The 20,253-nt window shown below is 39.5% G+C and overlaps 1 protein-coding gene across 1 annotated transcript in view; it reads left to right on the top strand.

Annotated features, from left to right (window-relative positions):
- Nucleotides 1-20,253, top strand: part of Blm (BLM RecQ like helicase) — an 82,084-nt gene that overhangs the window by 9,600 nt on the left and 52,231 nt on the right. The window contains exons 2-4 of the mRNA XM_076936673.1: nucleotides 13,237-13,338; nucleotides 14,506-15,191; nucleotides 16,795-16,930. Of these exons, the coding sequence (XP_076792788.1) occupies nucleotides 13,241-13,338; nucleotides 14,506-15,191; nucleotides 16,795-16,930 (920 nt within the window). The 5' untranslated portion in view covers nucleotides 13,237-13,240. The remainder of the gene's footprint in view (nucleotides 1-13,236; nucleotides 13,339-14,505; nucleotides 15,192-16,794; nucleotides 16,931-20,253) is intronic.

Genomic DNA, 20,253 nt, shown 5'->3' with positions numbered 1-20,253 from the left:
CAGTGGCAGTATACTTGACTGGAAGATGCAGTCCCCTAGCTTCTGTCCCCAGTGTTAGGTGGGACAAAGGAATAAAATGCTTGTTATAAAAATACTATGAACAGTTATATGCTGACAACTATGATTTCAGCGTGTCCCCTGAAGAGTTTACAATGGAGCTGGAAAGATGACTCAGTGGTTGAAAGCACTGAGTTCCCCTCTAGGACTGGGGTTCAGTTCTCAGCACCTATGTGGTGGCTCACAACAACCTGTAACTCCAGTTCCAGAGAATCTGCTGCCCTTTTCTGGTTTCTTTGGGCACCAAGAATGAACATGTTGCACAGACATACCTGCAGACAAAATGCTCATATGCAGAAAAACTTAAAATCTTTAAAAAGAAAACTCCAGTGTAGGCACTTTAATTCCCCAGTGTGAGTGTTGTGGGGTGTGAACTAGCTGAGAGTGTCAGGATTATAGAAAGAGAGACCTCATGACTCATGAAGGCCTTTCTCATGGGAATGTGTCTGGTGTATTTTCTCTTTTCTGCATGAGCCCCTTTCAATTCTGAGGGCCAGCAGACATTGAACAGACAAACACTAGAGCCTTGCTCTTTGACTTCCTGATTCTCATAAGCTAAAACCAACCTTTTTTATGTTACACAGTTTCAGGTACTCTGTCACAACAACAGAAAATAACTCATTTAATAATGTAAATAAAATCTGTAAGTTCTAAAAATGAGTAACTACTAGATCAGGAAAAGAAATGGAAATTTTGAGCAGACTTAGAATTAATAAGTAGATCAAGTCCTTAATTAGGAATGTTCTTGGACACCAAGAAAATCTTAGGACCAGATGACTGGTGATTTGTACCGTAAGTTAAAGAATTAACTGTAGGCACAGGCTACAGTTCAGGATTCTTTCCTCATGAAAGCCTGTGTGCAATTAGTCCAAGGCTGCTGCCTCTTGTTGGTAGAGTGTGCAGCCTGTATGTGTTGTCCTAAGTGCCACTCCCTGGGCCAAACATATACATGTGTCTGATCTAATTCTGTCTTTAACATAGACTAGACATCTATGCAGGCTGCCCTTGGGCACAGTGACCAGGTTTTCATGTCCATCATAACCAAGGTCGGAATAAGGACTTGATTAAGAACTTGTAAGAGCCCAGTTTCAATTTCCTGGCTGCCCAAAGATCCACATCTCTCAAGTTAATACAGGTTAACTTGAAGATATAGTAGCTGAGAAGTTGCTTATCTTGTAGTGACTTTGGGGTCAAAATGTCACCAGTGGTGGTGCCCTGGACAAGTGGTAGACCCTGTACTCCCAAAGGCCTCCACTGTGTTGAGTCCACACCCTATGTCTTAGTTAGGGTTTTCTGCTATGAACAGACACCATGACCAAAGCAACTCTTATAAGAAAAACATTTAATTGGGGCTGGCTTACAGGTTCAGAGGTTCTGTCCATTATCATCAAGGCAGGAGCATGGCAGAGCCCAGGTAGGCATGATGTGGGAGGAGATGAGAGTTCTACATCTTCTTCTGAAGGCAAACAGAAGACTGACTTCTAGGCAGCTTGGATGAGGGTCTTAAAGCCCACACCTACAGTGACACACTTCCTTCAACAAGGCCACACACACCTCCTAATAGTGCCACTCCCTGGGCCAAACATATTCAAATCACCACAGCCTAGCAAATCATGTTCACTAATAAATAAATCTCACATCCAGTTAAAAAATTAACACTAAAATTACTTTCAAGCTGTACTACAAATCATATATATATGTTAAGAGGTCAGCATAGAATATAAAAAGAACTATAGCTTAGCAAATTAGAAATACCCAGTTTGAAAGGGCATAGGTCGGTTGAGAATTTAACTTAGTGGTTACACTCTTTGAAAGGCCCTAGGTTTCCTTCTAGTACCAGAACAAATCTAGCATGGGCAAAGGATTTGAATAGACATTTTCCCAGAGAGAATACACCGTGGTCAGCAAACACATGAAAAAAATGCTCATTCTTGTAAATTGTTAGAAAAATGCAAGTAAAAATCAGGTGAGATAACTTCATATCCATTAAAATGGCTATCATATCACAAGAAGGGGAGGAGGAGGGGGAGAGAGGAAAAGCTAAAAAGCAAGTGTTGCTAAGGATGCTGAAAATTTGGAAGCCTTGTTAATTTGGTAGCAGAGTAAAAGTGGTGTTTCAGGGGACAGTAGTATGACAGCATGATAGTTGCTCAAATGATATAAAGAGAATTCAAAGTCAGGGTCAAAGTCAGGTCTTCTGCAGAGCAACAAGTGCTCTTCACAGCTGAGCCATTTCTTTAGCCCTGTGATAGTTAATTTAGTTGTTGGTTACATTGGATTGGAGAAAGCCTCAGATACTAGTAAAGTATACTCTGGGCATGTCTGTAACGGTGTTTCATGAGATCCTAAGGGTTCTTGCCTAGTCAATGGATTAACCAGCTTTGTAGACCAGGCTGACCTCAAACTCACAGAGATCCACTAGCCTCTGCCTCCTGAGTGGTGTAATTAAAGGTGTGTGCCACTATGCCAGACCCAGGAAGTTTTTTCTTAATTAAATCATTTGCAGTGGGAAGACCCACTTTTAATCTCAGTTTTTGAGGTGGGAAAATACAGTTTAAATCTGGACCAAACCTTTTGCAAGCAGCCTATAGAAAGAACATGAAAGAAGGAAGCTTTTGCTCTTTACCTGTTTGACCTTGCTGGCAAGTTCATTCCTTCACTGGCATTAGAGCCTACTTCTTCAGGATTCCGGTGTGTACTGAAGACCAGCTGAGACATCCAGCCTCCTGGACTGAACAACTACTAGTTTTTTGGATCTTCTATTGATTGGTAAAAGCCATTGTTGGATTACATCCCATATATATATGTGTGTGTGTATATATATATATACACACACATCATTACAGATATATATATCATTACATAAACATTACATATATAATGTATGCATATATGTGTGTATGTACATGTATATAATGTATATCAATATTACATATAGTGTATATACATATATGTTACAAATATACATAAGTCATTACATAGCCCCCAGCCTATATAAATATAGATTCACTTTATAAATTCTGTTTCCCTAGAGAATCCTGACTAATACAGTAACTAAAAAGTGGAAGCAATCCAAATGTCCATCAAGAGATAAACATAAGCAAAATGGAGAGAGAGAGAGAGAGAGAGAGAGAGAGAGAGAGAGAGAATGTGTGTATGATATATATATTAGAACATTGCTCAGCTTTAAAAGAGAAGGAAATTCTTATTCTACTTGAGTGAACCTTGAAGATATTATGTTCAGTAAAATAACAGCTATAAAAATTCCACTTAAATGAAGAATCTAGAAGTCAGACTATAGACAATAGTTGATGGTATCTAAAAGGAAGGAGAAATCAGAAGACAGTGTTAATTAATGGATAAGTGCCTGTGTTATAAAATTAAAAACTTTCTGTGTTTGATGGCACAACAATGCCACTCTCTTAAACACTAACCATTTCATTTGTTTGTTTATCTTTGATGCATGGTGTACATGTGAAGGTCAGAGAACCACTGTTGGAAGTGGGCTTCCTCCTACCTTTGGTTTCAAGGGTTTAGTTCCAGTTATCAGGCTGGATCAGCAAGTGCTTTTACCTGTTGACCTATCTCGACTGCCCCACAGAACATTCTATAATCTATATACTATCACTATATGATAGTGATAGTAAATCACGTGTCATGTATAATTTCGTGCAATAAACAACTTTAAAAAGACAGCTTGAAGCAGTACCAACCCCATTGGCCAAATGTCAGATAATTTGCATGTCAAAATAGTTATCCTTTGATGTCTATGTGAGATTGGTTTTGAGACACTCTGGATATTCTTTAAGGATGTATGTAAAGGCCATATTTAAAATAGCCTCATTTGCTGGTAACAAATTACTGAATTCTGATCATTTTAAAATGTATATTTATATGGTCCTAAATATATTAAATACACAGACACACACAAAACCTTATTTGCTGGATCTTCTATCTCCTAAGTGTTGAGATTATAGGTATATGCTACTGTGCCCAATGTTTTCTTGGGGTGTGTGTGTATTAGGAACTGAACCCAGGATCCTTGTACATGTTTGATAACTCATTGTAAAAATAAATAAATACATACATACACACACACACACCCCTTATACTCAGATCTGAAAATGTTGACTCTTGAGCTCTGTTTACTAGTTCTTATTTCCCATGCATGTGTGTGGCTATTGCTATGCCTGTTCTTTTAAGTTGTTCTTGGTCTAGAATAAAGTCACATTCTTCCGTACAGGGTTTTGTGCTTGCCAAGTGCCTTGGTGTTAGGCTTTTGAAGTCACACCTTAGAGTTTTAATTACAATTACGTAGGTAGTTGCTTGTGTTTGTGTTTCAGTGTTGCCTTCACCTAATCTTTCAAAAACAGGTAACTTTTCCTGTAGATTCTTGGGAAGTAGGACTTGGGTTTTTTTGTTTCCTTTTCCCCAGTGGAGATAATTCTTGGGAATGCTGGTTTATAGAAGACTTCACACCTTCCTGGGCCTTGGCCTTCACTTCTAAGCTTCTCCTCAAACACATAAACTGGTGTTCTAGTTCTCAGATTTAGACAGACATTCTCACAATAGAAGTCTCTGTGCTCTGTCACCTTTCTGGGTTCCCAGTGTTGTTGAGATTATGGCTCCAGAATTTTTTAGAGAATACATCAAAGATTGGATAGCTATACTTCACACACACACACACACACACACACACACACACACGCGTAACTTGAAATAAAATAGAATAATGGTTTGAGTTTATCACACATCCTTTTAAAAAAGGTATTGATAACAAGTAACAAGTGAACCAAGAAAGTCCAAGGAGCTGAGTGTAATGGTTACTTCTATAATCCCTGTACTCTCAGGAGCTAGAGTCAGAAGAGTTATGAGTTTCAGGCCAGCCTGAGCTGCATAGTAAAACCCTGTCTCAAAAAGAAAACAAAGCAGTAGGCTGAGAGGTGGCTCAATGGTTAAGAGCACTGATTGCTCTTACAGAGGACTTAACTTCAATTTGATTCCACTCAAATGGTGGCTCACAACCATCTGTAGCTACATTTCCAGGGGCTCCAACATCCTCTCTACCCTCTGTGGGTACCAGCCATGCAACTGGAATACAAACTTACATGAAGACAAAACATTCGTAACATTTAATAAATGTAATAAAAAAAGTAAACAAACCAGAAAAGAATAACAGAACTAATCTAACCGAGAAAAGGCACAGGGAGCCTCCTGTGTAGCCTGACTGGCCTAGATGGTGAGACCCTGTAGGTAGGTTGGTTGGTAGGTAGGTAGGTAGGTAGGTAGGTAGGTAGACCCTGCGGGTAGGTAGGTAGGTAGGTAGGTGATAGATAGATAGATAGATAGATAGATAGATAGATAGATAGATGACTGACTGACCCTGCCCATAATTAGATGGATGGATGAATGGAGAAAGAGAGAGAGAGACCCTGCCCATAAATAGGTAGGTAGGTAGTAGGTAGGTGGTTGGATGGATAGATAGATAGATAGATGATAGACTGACCAACCCTGCCCATAGGTAGGTAGGTAGGTAGATAGATAGATAGATAGATAGATAGATAGATAGATAGGTTAAACTCTAGACATAGAGATTCTAATGGTTGGAAAACTAGTAATAACTCGTATTTGTGTTTACAATTAAGTGAGAAAACATCCAGTCAAATAATTATAAAGTGAATGTTACATTGCAACTATAAGTACTCTAATTGAAAGCTATTTATGCTTATGATAACATTATAGGGTAACTTTATTGAACTCTTAATATTTATTGTTTGTACTCTTCCTTTTTTTTTTATTTTTTTTATTTTTTTTTTTTTTGTACTTGTGTGACACTATTCCTGGGTAGATGTGAGCAAATGTCCATTCTCCTCAGACATTGTCCTCAGTATTACTATACTGAAATTACTATACTGAGCAAATGTCCATTCTCCTCAGACAAAACTGACAGTAGACCAAAGTACTGATATACCACATGATTGCCATTTGGTGAACCAGTAAACTTTATTGGGGTTATTTACAGTAATATGGGAGAGAGGTTACTTACAGGAACAGAAATTACTATACTGATCACCCACTAGGGGTGACTGCTCATGAAAGCTGGAAACATCAACATGGTACATTTCAACACGTAAAAAGTGATCCTTCCAGGCGGCTCAGTCGATCTGACAGAGAATGTCTCAGCTGCTTGTGTGCATCTGAGTGTGTGTTTGCAGAAGGAGGGACCTACTGACTGGTCAGTTTCAGGAACTTCTTGAAGTCATTGAATGTTTACTTCCTGAATTTAACAAGCATCCTTTTAGGATAGAATGTTCTACTTCCATTTAGAATATCCTGTTATTCCACCTCCCCTTTAACATCCTATGTCTTAAAAAACAAGATTCCCTCTAAGATGGACATGTTTTTGGAGGAAGTTGCAACATAAATACCTCAAATATTAATGTATTCTTTTTGCATAACAACCATATGAAATAAGCAGGCTTTTGTTTTACAGAAACAAAGGTGGGGTTTTTTTGTTTGTTTGTTTGGTTGGTTGGTTTTTTTTTTTTTTTTTTGGTTTTTCGAGACAGGGTTTCTCTGTGTAGCCCTAGCTGTCCTGGAGCTCACTCTGTAGACCAGGCTGGCCTCAAACTCAGAAATCCACCTGCCTCTGCCTCCCAAGTGCTGGGATTAAAGGTGTGTGCCACCACCGCCTGGCTCAAAGGTGGGTTTTATGAAAAGCTTTTGATACATATTTGAGTATAGGCATTGAAAGAGAGGAAGACTAACAGGGTTGTTTTATGCACCTAAGGGTAGATGTGGGCTTCTCTGGAAAGAGTCACCTAGTGTTGTTTATTGATGAAGACACCCTCACTGTAATCTAGGTGGACCTTTTAATCAAGATCTTTTTGGTAACCCTCCTAACTCAAGTGCTAGGATTATGCAGGTGTACAACATCCCTAACTTTGTTAACTTTTAGTTTTCTGCATTTTCTTGTTATGTTCTTATAAATGTCATATAGATTAAATATAGTTTGGACATTTTAGCTTATTTTTATAACTTTTTAATTCCTGAATTCTTTTGATATAACATGTAAATTCTATTTATATTTCCTATAAATTGTTTTGCATAATTTTGCCTATAACACATTATTGAAATATAACCTATTTGTAAAAGGCTGAGAATTACTTGACTACATTTTTACTGTAGATATTTTTTAATGAGACAAACCTATTTAAAAAAAACAGTAATTGAGAAGAATCTTAGAAAAAAAATGGGCTAAGACTCTGATAAGCATAACTAATTCAGGAATACATTGGACAGCTGTTTTGCTACTTTAAGTTACAGAATGTTGCAAGTCTTGTCCTAGTTTCTTTTGCTGTTGCTATGCTAAATTTCCTTGACAAAAGTACCTTCAGAGAGAAAGGGTGTACAGTCCATCATTTCAGGGAAATCAAGGCAGCCACAATCAGAAAGCAAAGGGATGAGTATGTGCAGCTTCCCAGCTCCCTCTCTCCAGCCTAGATGCCCAGCCCAGGGAATGTGCCACACATAGTTAAGATGTATCTTCCTGTTTCAGTTAATCAATATGTTTTCTCACAGACATGCCTATAGTCTCATTTCCCAACTGATACTAGACTCTGTCAAGTTGATAATTAACCTCACATCACTTTTTTCAGAAAATAAACTGTGTGTATGTATGTATTTTTAAAAACATACAATGTTACTAAGAGTCCTGTGTAAAATCTGTTGCAATTGTTTGCTTAGTGTTTGGTTTCATAGAGCTCTTGTTCAGGGTCACAGAGGAGCTTCATGAGTTATGTTCATGTGTGAGGCTTACTGCTTTTTTCCCAGGGAAGGTCACCCTTAGGTAAGAGGCTCACAGAACTTGGCTGTGTTTTCAGGAACAACTTTCTAAAACCTCTACTTTTAGCAGAAAACTAGAGTATGCATCTGACTGTTACTTGGCACCAAGTGTCTTAGAATAGTCATTTTGGCAGTCCACCTCTTGATATTCTGAAATAGCTGTCTTGTTAAACAAAAAGAATGAAAGGAACATTTGACCTAGAAAGAGAAGGTAGTCCTAATTTTGATGGATCTAAAAATTGTTTCATTTATTTGAAAGAAATGGATCTTCCACACACCAACCCCCAAACAACCTGTTCTCTCTATGCCATGTCTCTGTGTTAATAAAGAGATTTATTTATTTATCTTTTATTTACTGATTTGATTTGACTTTTAAGACAATCTATGTAACCTAGCCTAGAATTCACTGTGTAGGCTGGTCTTAAAGTCACGGAGATCTACCTGCCTCTGTTTCCCAAGTTCTGTTGTGCCACCATGCTTGGCTTGTTTTGTTGTTTTGTTTTTTTTCAAGACAGGGTTTCCTGTGTAGTTCTGGTTGTCCTGGAACTCACTGTATAGGCCTCAGAGACCTGCCTCCCTTTGCATCCCAAGTGTTGAGATTAAAGGCATGCACTACCACCACCTGGTCGTGCTTATTAAAATATGGTATATTTAGTAAGTAAAGGTTGCCTGTTGCCAAAACTGACAACTTGAATTTGATTCCCAGAACACATGTGGTGGAAGGAGAGAACTGAGTTTTACAGATGTCTTTGGAGTGTCACACAGAACAACTAAACAAATAAATACGATAGCACAGACCCAGCACTTGGGGTCAAAGATAAGCAGATCTCTGTGAGCTCAAAGACAGCCAGGGCTACATAGAGAGACCCTTTCTCAAAAAAAAAAAAAGGGGGGGGGACCTCCTTAGAACACATTCCCTTCCTATCAAATGTGAGTGGATGTTGCCTGTTGTTTTTCTTAATATTTCTAAAAATGTTCTTTTCTATAGTTCTCAAAAAAAAAAAACATTATTCTTGTTTGTTACTTTTTATTTTCATTGATTTTCTCCCACCCCATCCACTTGGAGAATTTAAACATTCTTTTTAAATTGACCTAATTTTATAAGATTACCTCTTAGGACTCTGACTTAGGAGGCCAAGGCTGGAGAATCTTGTTATCAAGGTCAGTTTGAAAAATTTAGTGTGGCCCTGTCTCAAAATCAAAGTTTTAAAAGTGGTAAGAATGTAGCTTAGTGACAGAGCACTTACCTAAAGTGTGTGAAGCCTACATTCAATCTTCAGTGTTGCAGGATATTTGATCACACTGTGAACCCCAAAATTGTACTGTTTGCTGGAAAAACCTGTTTCTACCTAGTGGTGGTGTGATGCACTGTTTCATCATCCTTAGCACATACCTTTAATCACAAACTATGAAGGTAAAGTTAGTTTGTAGAAGGAATCACCATGTTTGAAAGTGATGTCTAACTGAGTGGCAGGCAAAAGTGATGAATTAGAGAAAGATGTGACTGAATAAGAAATGCTTAACCCTCATGAGAATAGAGAGAAAAGAGAGGCCACTTAAGAGAGCAGCACAGAGATAAAAAAGGGAGGAGGCAGTTTTACCAGGAGAGTTTTCAGAGGCAGGTAGAAGAGAGAACAACCTAAATACAGGTAAAGACAAAAGGGGCCAGAGAATGAGAAGAGCCAGAAGATTAGAACAGATTGCTACAGTTACTTTGAGGCCAAGCAGAGCAATTCAGTGAGAGGCAAAGGAGATCAGATTGAATCAGTCAGCTTGGAGAGGAGTTTGAACCCAATCAGCTCATTTGAACCAGACAGAGTTCAGAAAGAACAAGAAGGGGTGAGCTTATTCCAACAGTAAGTCTCAGAGAATGAAAACATTCTAGGCCTAGATAAGATTGTATGGAGGCTAGAAGATTCCAAGACTAGGCCTAGGTTAGCAGAAGGAGACGGTTGGTTCTTGGAGCCAACAATTAATTCAGACAAATAAATTTATTCCTCAGTACCACCAAAAATAAAAAACTACCCCGGAATATCATGATCTGATAGGCTCCCTCTGTTTCTGATCTAAAATCATAGTGTCAAGACCTAGTTCAAATAAGATTCCTTTAATTTATTCTTTTCATCGTTTGTTTTTTGAGATAGGGTTTCCCTGTGTAGACCATGCTGACTTTGAGCTCACTATATAGCTCAGGCTGGCCTCAAACATCAGTGATCCTCCTGTCTCAGCTTCCCAAGTGCTGGAATTACATGTGTGAGCCGCCATGCCTGGCTTGGATATAGTTTTCCAGTTTGTTTGATTCACTCCTTTTACATCTTTTCTTTTTGAGCCTGTCTCATTCTGTAACTTAAGTTTTCTTCATCCATGAGCTGGATTCCACTGCACCCTGTGTTTCATTATTTTATGTATGTGTGCATCTACGCTCTTCACTCCACTTAGCTTTGTGCTTACTCACGTTCGGTTAAAATACCATAACTTGCCGGGCAGTGGTGGTGCACGCCTTTAATCCCAGCACTTGGAAGGCAGAGGCAGATGGATTTCTGAGTTCGAGGCCAGCCTGGTCTAAAGAGTGAGTTCCAGAACAGCCAGGGCTACACAGAGAAACTCTGTCTGGAACAAAACAAAACAAAACAAAAAAACAAAACAACAAAAAAAATACCATAACTTCTCTTTTTCCATGTAAAAGACATTTTTAGTCACGTCTCAAATTGTACTTGTGATTGATATCTGATTCGTCTGAAACAGATTCCATTGGCCAAGCATGAAACACAGTGACATTCATAAGGGTTTGAAATGCCATACTATATTGGACTGAAACATACTGAGTATGGTTAATTTTTCATACTGGTACTTGGAAAAAAGAGATCACTCTTAGAGGTAAAGAATGATTCATTGTTTAGAAGACTCCCCTGGGGTGTGTGTGTCTTCATTGTTGTTCACTCTATACACTAGGCTAACTGGCTCTCAAGTTTCCAGAGATTCTCCTATCTTTGCTTACTACAGAAGCACCAAGATTACAGATACATACTATACATGTACTTTAGTTTTAAACTCAGGTCTTCACACTGAGTTTACCCACTGAGCTATCTCCCCAGACCTGATTTATTATTTTGAAACCAATAAGATAATTCCAGTTACTGAATTAAAAAATTATGACTCAATTTAAATATCACCATTTTCAAAAATGGACTTCTAGAACAATGTAGTGTGATCTATCTAAAATTATTAATCCTTCCTCCAGATATGTATATGGTATAAAACAAAGGTGTATTATAAAAATAGAATGATAAACTGGGTATGGTAGCATTTGCCTGTAATCCCAGCACTGGACACAGGAAGTTCATGAGTTTGAGATAAGGTTATATAGTAAGACCTTGTGTATTAGTCAGGATTCTCTTGAGGAACTGATTCATAGAACTAATCTTACTGGCTGTGGTCCAGCTAATCCAGCAATGGCTGTCTACCAACAGAAGGTCCGGGAACCCAGTAGTTCTTCAGTCCATGAGGCTGGCTATCTCAGTTGATCTTTTTAGTGCACACTGGAGTCATGATGATGTAAGTTCTAATGCCAGTAAAGGAATTGATTAGCCAGTGAGAGCAAGCAAGTAAAGAGCAAGCTTCCTTCTTCCATGTCATTTATATAGGCTGCCAGCAGAATGTTTAGCTCAGATTCAAGGTGTATCTTCCATCCTCAAAGATCCAGATTAAAAGTGGCTTTTCCCATTTCAAATTACTTACTTAAGAATCCCTTACAGGTGTGCCCAGCCATTTGGGTTTTAGTTAATTTAATTCCAGATGTAGTTAATTTGATAACCAAGAATAGCCATCACAAGTCCATCTCTTGCCCACTTGACATAATCATATCTCCTTGTGTCATGCTTAATTTCCAAATGAAAACAATAACCAGGTCATAATTACACCTAACATGATATAACTATCCCACATACAATCACAAAATTTATTATATATTTAACCAAGTTATAATTACACCTAACATAATAAAACTACCCACATAGAACCACAAACACTTCTATTGCTGTGAAGAGTCACCATGACCATAGCAACTCTTATTTAATTGGAGGCTTGCGTACAGTCTCAGAGGTTTAGTCCATTGTCATTGTAATAGGGAACATAGCAGCACACAGGCAGACATGTACTGGAGAAGGAGCTATGAGTTATACATCTGGATCCTCAGGCAGCAGGAAGAGCGAGACTGGGCTTGGCATGGACTTTTGAAACCTCAAAGCCTATCTCCAGTAACCTGCTTCCTCTAACAAGGCCACACCCCTGAATCCTTCTAATTCTTTCTAAGAGTCCCCTCCCTGGTGACTAAGCATTCATGTATATGAGCCTATGGGAGCCATTCTTAGTCAAACCACCACACCTTGTATCAGGAAAAAACAGAGGGATCTATAAAGTGGTTCAGTGAGTAAAAGTGCTTCCTCTATAAGCCAAGGACCAGGATTCATCCCTGGAACCTCCAGAAAAGTGGAAGGAAAGAAGCTGCTGCACAGAGCTGCCCTCTGACCTCCACATCTGTGAATGACAGGTGTCCTCCACCAAGCACACAGGCACATGCACACATACACACTAATAATAAATTTTGCTTTAAATCCAAATTGGGTGGGGAAGATGGTTTATAATTCATCTGAAGTAACTTTTTAAAAACTTCATAGATCACAGCTGTCTTTCTTTAATTCAGTGATTTCAAGGTGGCTTGAGCTGTGCTCTATCTGGGTGAAAGCTAAGCAGTGCAAGAACTTGTTACACAAGGGATATAAATGTATGTGGCAGACTGCCATAGGCTGGGGCAAAGTGACTGTAGCATGCTCTCTTGCTGGTTAGCTTTTGCACTCATGGGAGTTCTTTCTTTGCTGGATCTTTACTTTTGCACCGAGAATTCACTTACTGGGTGTCCCCTGGGTTCCTAGTTTGCTTTGATCATTCCTCCCCTCTCACTTCCCATGTGTCCTCCAAGCCTATGCCAGGTTCCATTTTTCTTCAAGCCCTTCTATTATCTATATCATTTCCATTATCTGTTGTGCTGATTTTAGCATCTGCTGAAGAAACGAGGAAACCAGTCCATTTTGCTATTAAAGTAAATCTAGTTAAAAATTACGTCTTTTAAATGTCACTGGATGAAAATGTTAAAGCAATCTTGACAAGAAAAAGAAGAGGAGGAGGAGGAAGAGGAGAGAGAGGAAAAAAGCAGCAAAATCATGTTACTTTGGGCACATCTGGAACTAAATAGTGACTATTTAAGTCAAGTTCTTTCCCTCCTCAGTAAATATGCCCAATGATACTAAGTACCTAAGGTTGCCCTCTTTCTTTTAGGATCATGGCTGCTGTTCCTCTGAACAATCTACAAGAACAACTACAGCGTCACTCAGCCAGAAAACTTAATAATCAACTCAGCCTTTCAAAACCAAAATCTTCGTAAGTATGTTCATTCTCATACATGTAGAAGACAGCTCAGGTGTCATACAAATGGAGCTCTTGCCTTTCAGCTCTGTTTGAGTCTGGGATCTAGTGACCTAGAACTCACTCCAGTCCAGGCTGCCTAGCCTCACACTTGTAGCAGTCCTGCCTCAGCCTTGTATGTGCTCGGATTATCACCACACCAGGCTTCCTCCTGCTCTCTCATTTCCTTACAGAGAAAATGAGGGGCCCAGCGGTTTTCCCACTTTGCAAATTAATAGTAGAGCCTGTGCTAGCAGATCTGGGTGTGACTGTTCTAGATTTACACGGGTCCTGGCACATACTTGTTCAGTAAAGTTGGATGAACAAGTAATGAATTTTCTTGTAAATTTGGACAGATATTATACTTTAGTGTAATCTCATATTCTCTGTAAAACTGTATAGGAAAACAACCTATACACTAGGGAACACTCTAGTTCTTGTGTCTCCTGCAAGTTATATCCCAAGTTCCTAAGGTGCCTAATAATAAATTGTACTTAGGTTGCGCCCTCATCAGATCACAAGCACTGCTCCAGGTATGCTGCTTTAAAATTACTTTAATGTCACTGTGGACCTTTAGTCTCTAATGTCAGCAGGCAGGCAGCCTCTGCCTCTTATGTCCTTCAGATCGCAGCAGCTTTCTAAAAACTCCTTTCTTCCCTACATTTTTTTTTTCTTTGTCACAGTAGCAAATTCCACTCTGAGTCAGTCTGTCTGTCTGTCTGCCCCTCCTCCCCCCTCTCAACACATCCTGTCTTTTCCTTCTGAGGGGACTATTAAGGACCTCCAGCCTGAGAAATAAATTGTGGGACTGGCCTGGGAACTCTCAGTGCCCAGTAGTTAGCCTCTGAATGGGAAGGATCAGAGCAACCAAATATATTTAAGTTACCTGGTAAATTTTCAAAACCGCAGAGTGAGATGGGTTCTGTGCTCATTTGTAATACAATTAATGTGACTTACACTTGAAGAAATGTTTTATAGGCTAATGAGTTTGTTAAAATGGAAATGGATCCATCAGGGCCTGGGATTATAGGTTATCATCTATAGATGATAGAATGTGTGCTTAGCATAAATGAGGCCTTGGGTTCAGTCCTCAGCAGCAGAAACAAGTGAATTCACTAATTCAGTTTTTCCATTATTTTTCAGAGGTTTTACTTTTAAAAAGAAAACATCAGAGGGTGATGTGTCTGTAACTAGTGTGTCTGTGGTAAAGACACCTGCATTAAGTGATAAAGATGTGAATGTGTCTGAGGCCTTTTCATTCACCGAACCTCCACTCCACAAACCAAAGCAACAGGCAAAGATTGATGGCTTCTTTAAAAATTCCCCTGAAGGGCAGCAAAGCAAGGGGACCTACTCTGAACCATCACTGCCGGATGTAGTACAGATTCCTCAGAATGCTTCATGTACTACCCCAAAAACCCCAGCTGTGAAGAAAACCCACATGTCTGTTTTCAAGAAATTAGAATTTAGTTCTTCAGCAGACTCCCTCAGTGATTGGGCTGATATGGATGACTTTGATATGTCGGTATCAGACGCATTTGTTTCATTGACCAAGAATCCTGCCACAAAAGTAAGCACCGCTCAGAAACCGAAAAAGACTAAGAGAAATTTCTTTAAACCACCACCTCATAAAGCAACTGCTGTAAAGACTGACTTGACTCCTTCCCCCGAATGCCTGCAAGTGGATTTAACGAAGGAAGAGGAGGAGGCGGCAGACTACCTGAGCAGGGATGTGATCTGCATTGACAATGACCCTGCTTCTGAGGAGCTCATGGAGAAAGACACACAGGAAAGTCAGTCTTCAAAAGTTCCCTTGGGAGCTGAAAGAGGTAGCCGTCATCTCATCTTCATTTCAGTGCTTTCTAATCTAAAGCTGAGCATTGGGAGAATAGACCAGCTTGTGTCCTTGAGTGTCTTACTCTCTGCTCTGCTGGGCTTAGTTCTGTGACTTTAGACATGAAGAAGGCAGGTCTGCAGAGGTTGAAATAGGTGTCTAGTGATAGGATTGGAAAGTGAGATAAGCCTTTCCATGTGTGTAATTTCTTAATGGCTTGCTACCACAAAGTGTACATGTAATATTGATGGTAATACCTGATCATCCTGTTTACTACAGTCAGTGTATCACTTGGTAACAAGGATATGTTCTGAGAAAACTACATCATTAGGCCATGTCAGGCAAACACGGTACACTTGCTTTAACCAGATGGCAGAGCCAACTACACACCTCGGTTATGTGCTTTGCCTGTTTGGAAGCTCCAAACCACTCATCTGTGAGTACTGTGGGTATTTGTAGCACAATGAAATATATTTGTGTCCAGATATTTCTAGATATACAAAAGGTACAGTAAATATAAATAATGATTTTTTTTCAAGAATTTTATGTACTGAATAGAGTACACGCCAGGAATGGAGCTGGTACAACTAGAAGCTTCTCTGAGTGAGTGGGAAGGGACAGGAGGTTTAGGATGCTGCTAGCAGTTTCAGTATAGTGTAAAGACTGCACTGAACCCATAGCAGTCTCAAAAGTGTACCCTTGAATAATTACTTTTAGTTCATTGGAACTTTTAAGCTTTAATTTTTTAATTCTTGTAACACCACTTAGCTTAAGCCATAAAATGCACTGGTTATAGAGTCATATAAAATTTTTTTTTATGTTGTACTGGTTATTTTTATGTCTAAAGTTTTTGAGCATCCAGGTCTATTAAAATTGCTACACAATGAGAGATGGCTGGAAAGGGATGTTGATGTTGTTGTTGATGATGTTGATGTTGATGTTGTTGTTGTTGTTGTTGATGATGATGATGATGATGATGATGATGATGATGATGAAGAAGAACAGCAAAACTGTTGTTCAGTCTACTGTGTTGCTGTTTCTCAAGAGAATACTAGGCTGATGGTAAAAGGTAAAACTGGAGAACACCAGAAGAGATGCTTGTACAGCTAGGACAGTTCTGTGATAGAGAAGATTATTGGTCTGTATAGTACCAGTGTATATGCCAGTTGTGTGACACATCTGTGATCCTGGCATCAGGAGGCAGAGGCAGGAAGATAGAGTTAATTAAAAAGTCTGTCTCAAACCAAACAGAAAGAAGACAGACCCACGGTGTTTGTGCTATTAGGCTTACCTGCTGCATATTACTCTTACTTAAGTATGAGTAGAAAGCAGAAGAACCTTAACACGAGTTTCATAATTTAACTAGAGATAGGTTGAATTTCCTAAGCAAATCTTTGGCTCTAGTCCAGCTTCAGCCCTCTAACAGTTGTCTCACTTCTTTGTGAAGAAATCAGCCGACATTAACCTGCACAAGACTCCAATGCAAAACGTTCTGGTGGCTATGACTTGCCCAAAAAAAGCTCACTCATAAGAACTCATGCCTAGTCTGTCTCATTGGTTATTAAAATAATCTGTGTTTATCAACTGTATTTCTGTAGAAGACAGTGAAAAGAAGAGCCATGGAGATGAAGCTGTATATGTTGAACACAATGACAATGATTATGATATAGATTTTGTTCCACCTTCTCCAGAAGAAGTCATTTCCACTGCTTCTTCCTCGTTGAAATGTTCCAGGTAAAAATAGTCAATAATCAATATTCTTGTTTGTTTCTAAGGTGGCTTAACTAATGTAGCTTAGCTAGAGAATATTATTTCTGTATAAGTATCCTTTGTGCTTCTGTAGTTTATCTTTTATGCAAATGAAAGCATACTGCCAAAAAATTGTTACTTATTATTTGGTTGTTTAGAAACTATTCTTAGTTGGTTTTGGTGGCTTGTGCCTTTAGTTCCAGTACTGGGGAAGCAGTACAGTTGGATCTGAGGCCAGCGTGGTCTTCATAGTGAGAATGTGTCTTCAAAACAAACCAAAACATAAAACTCTTACTGTGTAACTCAAGCTTGCCTTAAATTCAGGATCTTCCTGCCTTAGTCCCCCAAGTGCCAGGATTACTTATGGGAGCTTCCACACTTGGGGGACAGGAGGATTGCCATTTAGTTTTAAAGACCTCCTACTCCAGAGATTAAGGCAGGAAAATTGACTGATCCAAATCTCAGCCCAGTTATGTGGGGGAGATCCACTACTATATTGTTGAGTCACTAATTTGAGAGAAACATCCCCATAGTGTATCGTCTGGATTAGGAAAAGAAGGAACTGTGCAATTCCTTGTGCTTTGTGCCTTAACATTTTTATTATTGGATTTATTCATTTATGATGTGTTTTGCCTACATTTATGTGTGTGCACCATTATATCCGCTTGGTGCCCAAGAATGTCAGAATGAGGTATCAGATCTTCTGGAACTGGATTTAGGAGAGGTTGTACACCATCACGTGGGTGCTGGGAACTGAATCCAGGTCCTCTAGAGGAACAATGTACGTAACCTTGGAGCCATCTCTCCAGCCCTGGTTTGCTTTAACTGCTGTATTGTGATGTTTGGAGAAGTGATGGAGGTTGAAGTATGATTACTATTTGATACAAACAGTTTATAAACTAGGTAATATGTGGCTAAGATCCATGTGGTATTCTGTTCTTATCCTGCTGTTTCCATGTTGACTGCCTAGCTTATACTTTATTAAATATGTTTGCTGCACAAATGGCATTGTAGGCACTTTAACTAGAATTTTAAATAAGAGGGAAGAAGTATTTTTAGTTCCAAGATTCTAACAAACTATTTTCTTGTCCTTGTTTGGTTTCCGTCTTCCTCTCCATCTGCTTGATTGTCATGTTGTAATTGATACATCTGTAATTTCAGATTCTTTCTCTAACATTATTCTTCATAGTACTATATTTAAAAATTAATGATTTTGCCAGGCAGTAATGATACACACCTTTAATCCCAATATTTAGGAGGCAGAAGCAGACAGATCTCTGAATTTGAGGCCAGCCTGCCTGGTCTACAGAGTAAGTTCCAGGACAGCCAGGGCTACACAGAGAAACAAACAAACAAACAAAAACAACAACAAAAATTACAATTTCATAACTCTTTGAGTTCTTATGCCATGAGTAACTTTACTCAGCGTATTGCTTTTCTAATTGTGGCAAACAACTTGAGGGAATAAAGATAGTTTTGGCTTACAGTTTCAGAGGGTGCTGGCCTTGCTGACAAGAGCGGCATGTGGGGCAGGAGCGTAGCACTGTCACTGTCACAGGTTGGTGGGTCAGGCTATAAAAATGTAAGTTTGAACTAAACTCTCAAGATCCATGTCTGGTGGCCTCTATCTGCCAGCTAAGCCCTTTGTCCCAAAGATTTCTACAACCAGTCAAAACAGCACCATCAGGTGTCCAAATACATTAATCTTTCAGATCCACGGCATAATATTTAGATGTTTCACAATTGGAAATGATTATTACAAGCTTGATACTTTATTTTCTATTACAGCCTAATGTGACTAATTGTACATATTGTGTATTAGTGTTCTGCTGCTATGAAGAGACACTATGACCTTATAAAGGAAAAACATTTCATTGGGTTCAGAGGTTTTGTCCATTATTGTCAGTGGCAGGAAGCACAGTGATCCACAGGCAGAGATGGTGCTGGAGGGTAACTGAGTTCTACATCCAGATCAGTAGGCAGCAGAGAAGGGGACACTAGGCTTGACTTGAGCATTTACAACCTTAAAGCTCACCCCCAGTGAAATACTTCCCTCAACAAGGCCACACCTACTCAAACAAGGTCACACCTCCTAATAGTTCCTCTCCTTATGAGCCTAGGGGGGCCATTTTCATTCAACCACTACATATTGTAAAATTGAAATAGAAGTTTCTTGGATTCATTATGTGATATATGCTTAAATTTTATGCATGTTTTATTCAGTATCTTGGTTCTTTTTTTTTAATTGGGTATTATATTTACATTTCAGATTTTATCCCCTTCCCCCACTTCCCCCCACCACCCAGAAACCTCCTATCCCGTCCCCCCCTCCTCATGCTTCTATGAGGCTGTGCCCCACCTACCCCCCACCTCCACTGCCCCCTTCCCTCCCTCACATTCCCCCACACACACACTCTGTGTTCGTCCTTCATGGGACCAAGAATCTCCTCTGCCACCTATGTCTGAAAAGGCCATCCTCCCCTACATATACAGCTGGAGTCATGGGTCCCTCCCTATGTGCTCCCAGGCTGGTGGTTTAGACCCTGGAGAGTTCTGGTTGGTTGGTATTGTTGCTCTCCTCATGGGGTCATAAACCCTTTCTGCTCCTTCAGTCTTCTCTCTAACTCCTCCATTGGGAAACCCTTGATCATATCAGTGGTTAGCTGTGAGCATCGTCCTCTGAATGTGTCAGTTTCTGGCAGACCTCTAAGGAGACAGCTATATCATGTTCTTGTCAGCATGCACTTCCAGCCATCCACATCAGTGTCTAGTTTAGGTGGCTGTGCACATTCTCATGGTTCTTATTTGTTGTATTTTATTTATTTTGAGACAGGATCTTTGACCAGTTTGACTAGGTTCACTGTCCAAGCAACCCCTTATGGATCCACCTGTCTGTCCCTTGCGTGTGTGAAGTGGATATAAACTCAGCTTCTTAGGTTTGCAGGGCAAGCACTTTATGGACTGAGCAGCCCCACCCCCCACCCCCCCAGCCCTGTGTTTGGTTTTTGAAAGGGCCTCAACCTACACTCGTTTTTTTGACCAAGAATGACATTGAACTCCTGATTCTCCTGTCCACCTCTTGAGTGCTGAGATTGCAGCTGTGAGCCACACTTAGCTTAAACAATTTTCCTATCCAATCAAACAAACCATGTTTTTAGTTAATATATTTTTGTGTAATCTATAAAGTGTGTATGTATGTGTGTGTTTCCAAATTGAGAGAACAGAAGCTGTGACCTACACAACACAGAGTTCATAAGGTATGTCAGTGGTGCAGTATGATTGGAGCCTAGTGTAACTGAAAGCATATA

The sequence above is a fragment of the Arvicanthis niloticus genome, chromosome 1, assembly GCF_011762505.2.
Source record: "Arvicanthis niloticus isolate mArvNil1 chromosome 1, mArvNil1.pat.X, whole genome shotgun sequence".
Classification (NCBI taxonomy): Eukaryota; Metazoa; Chordata; class Mammalia; order Rodentia; family Muridae; genus Arvicanthis; species Arvicanthis niloticus.
Note: the sequence above shows the minus strand (reverse complement) of the source record. Positions and strands in the feature narration are given on the sequence as shown.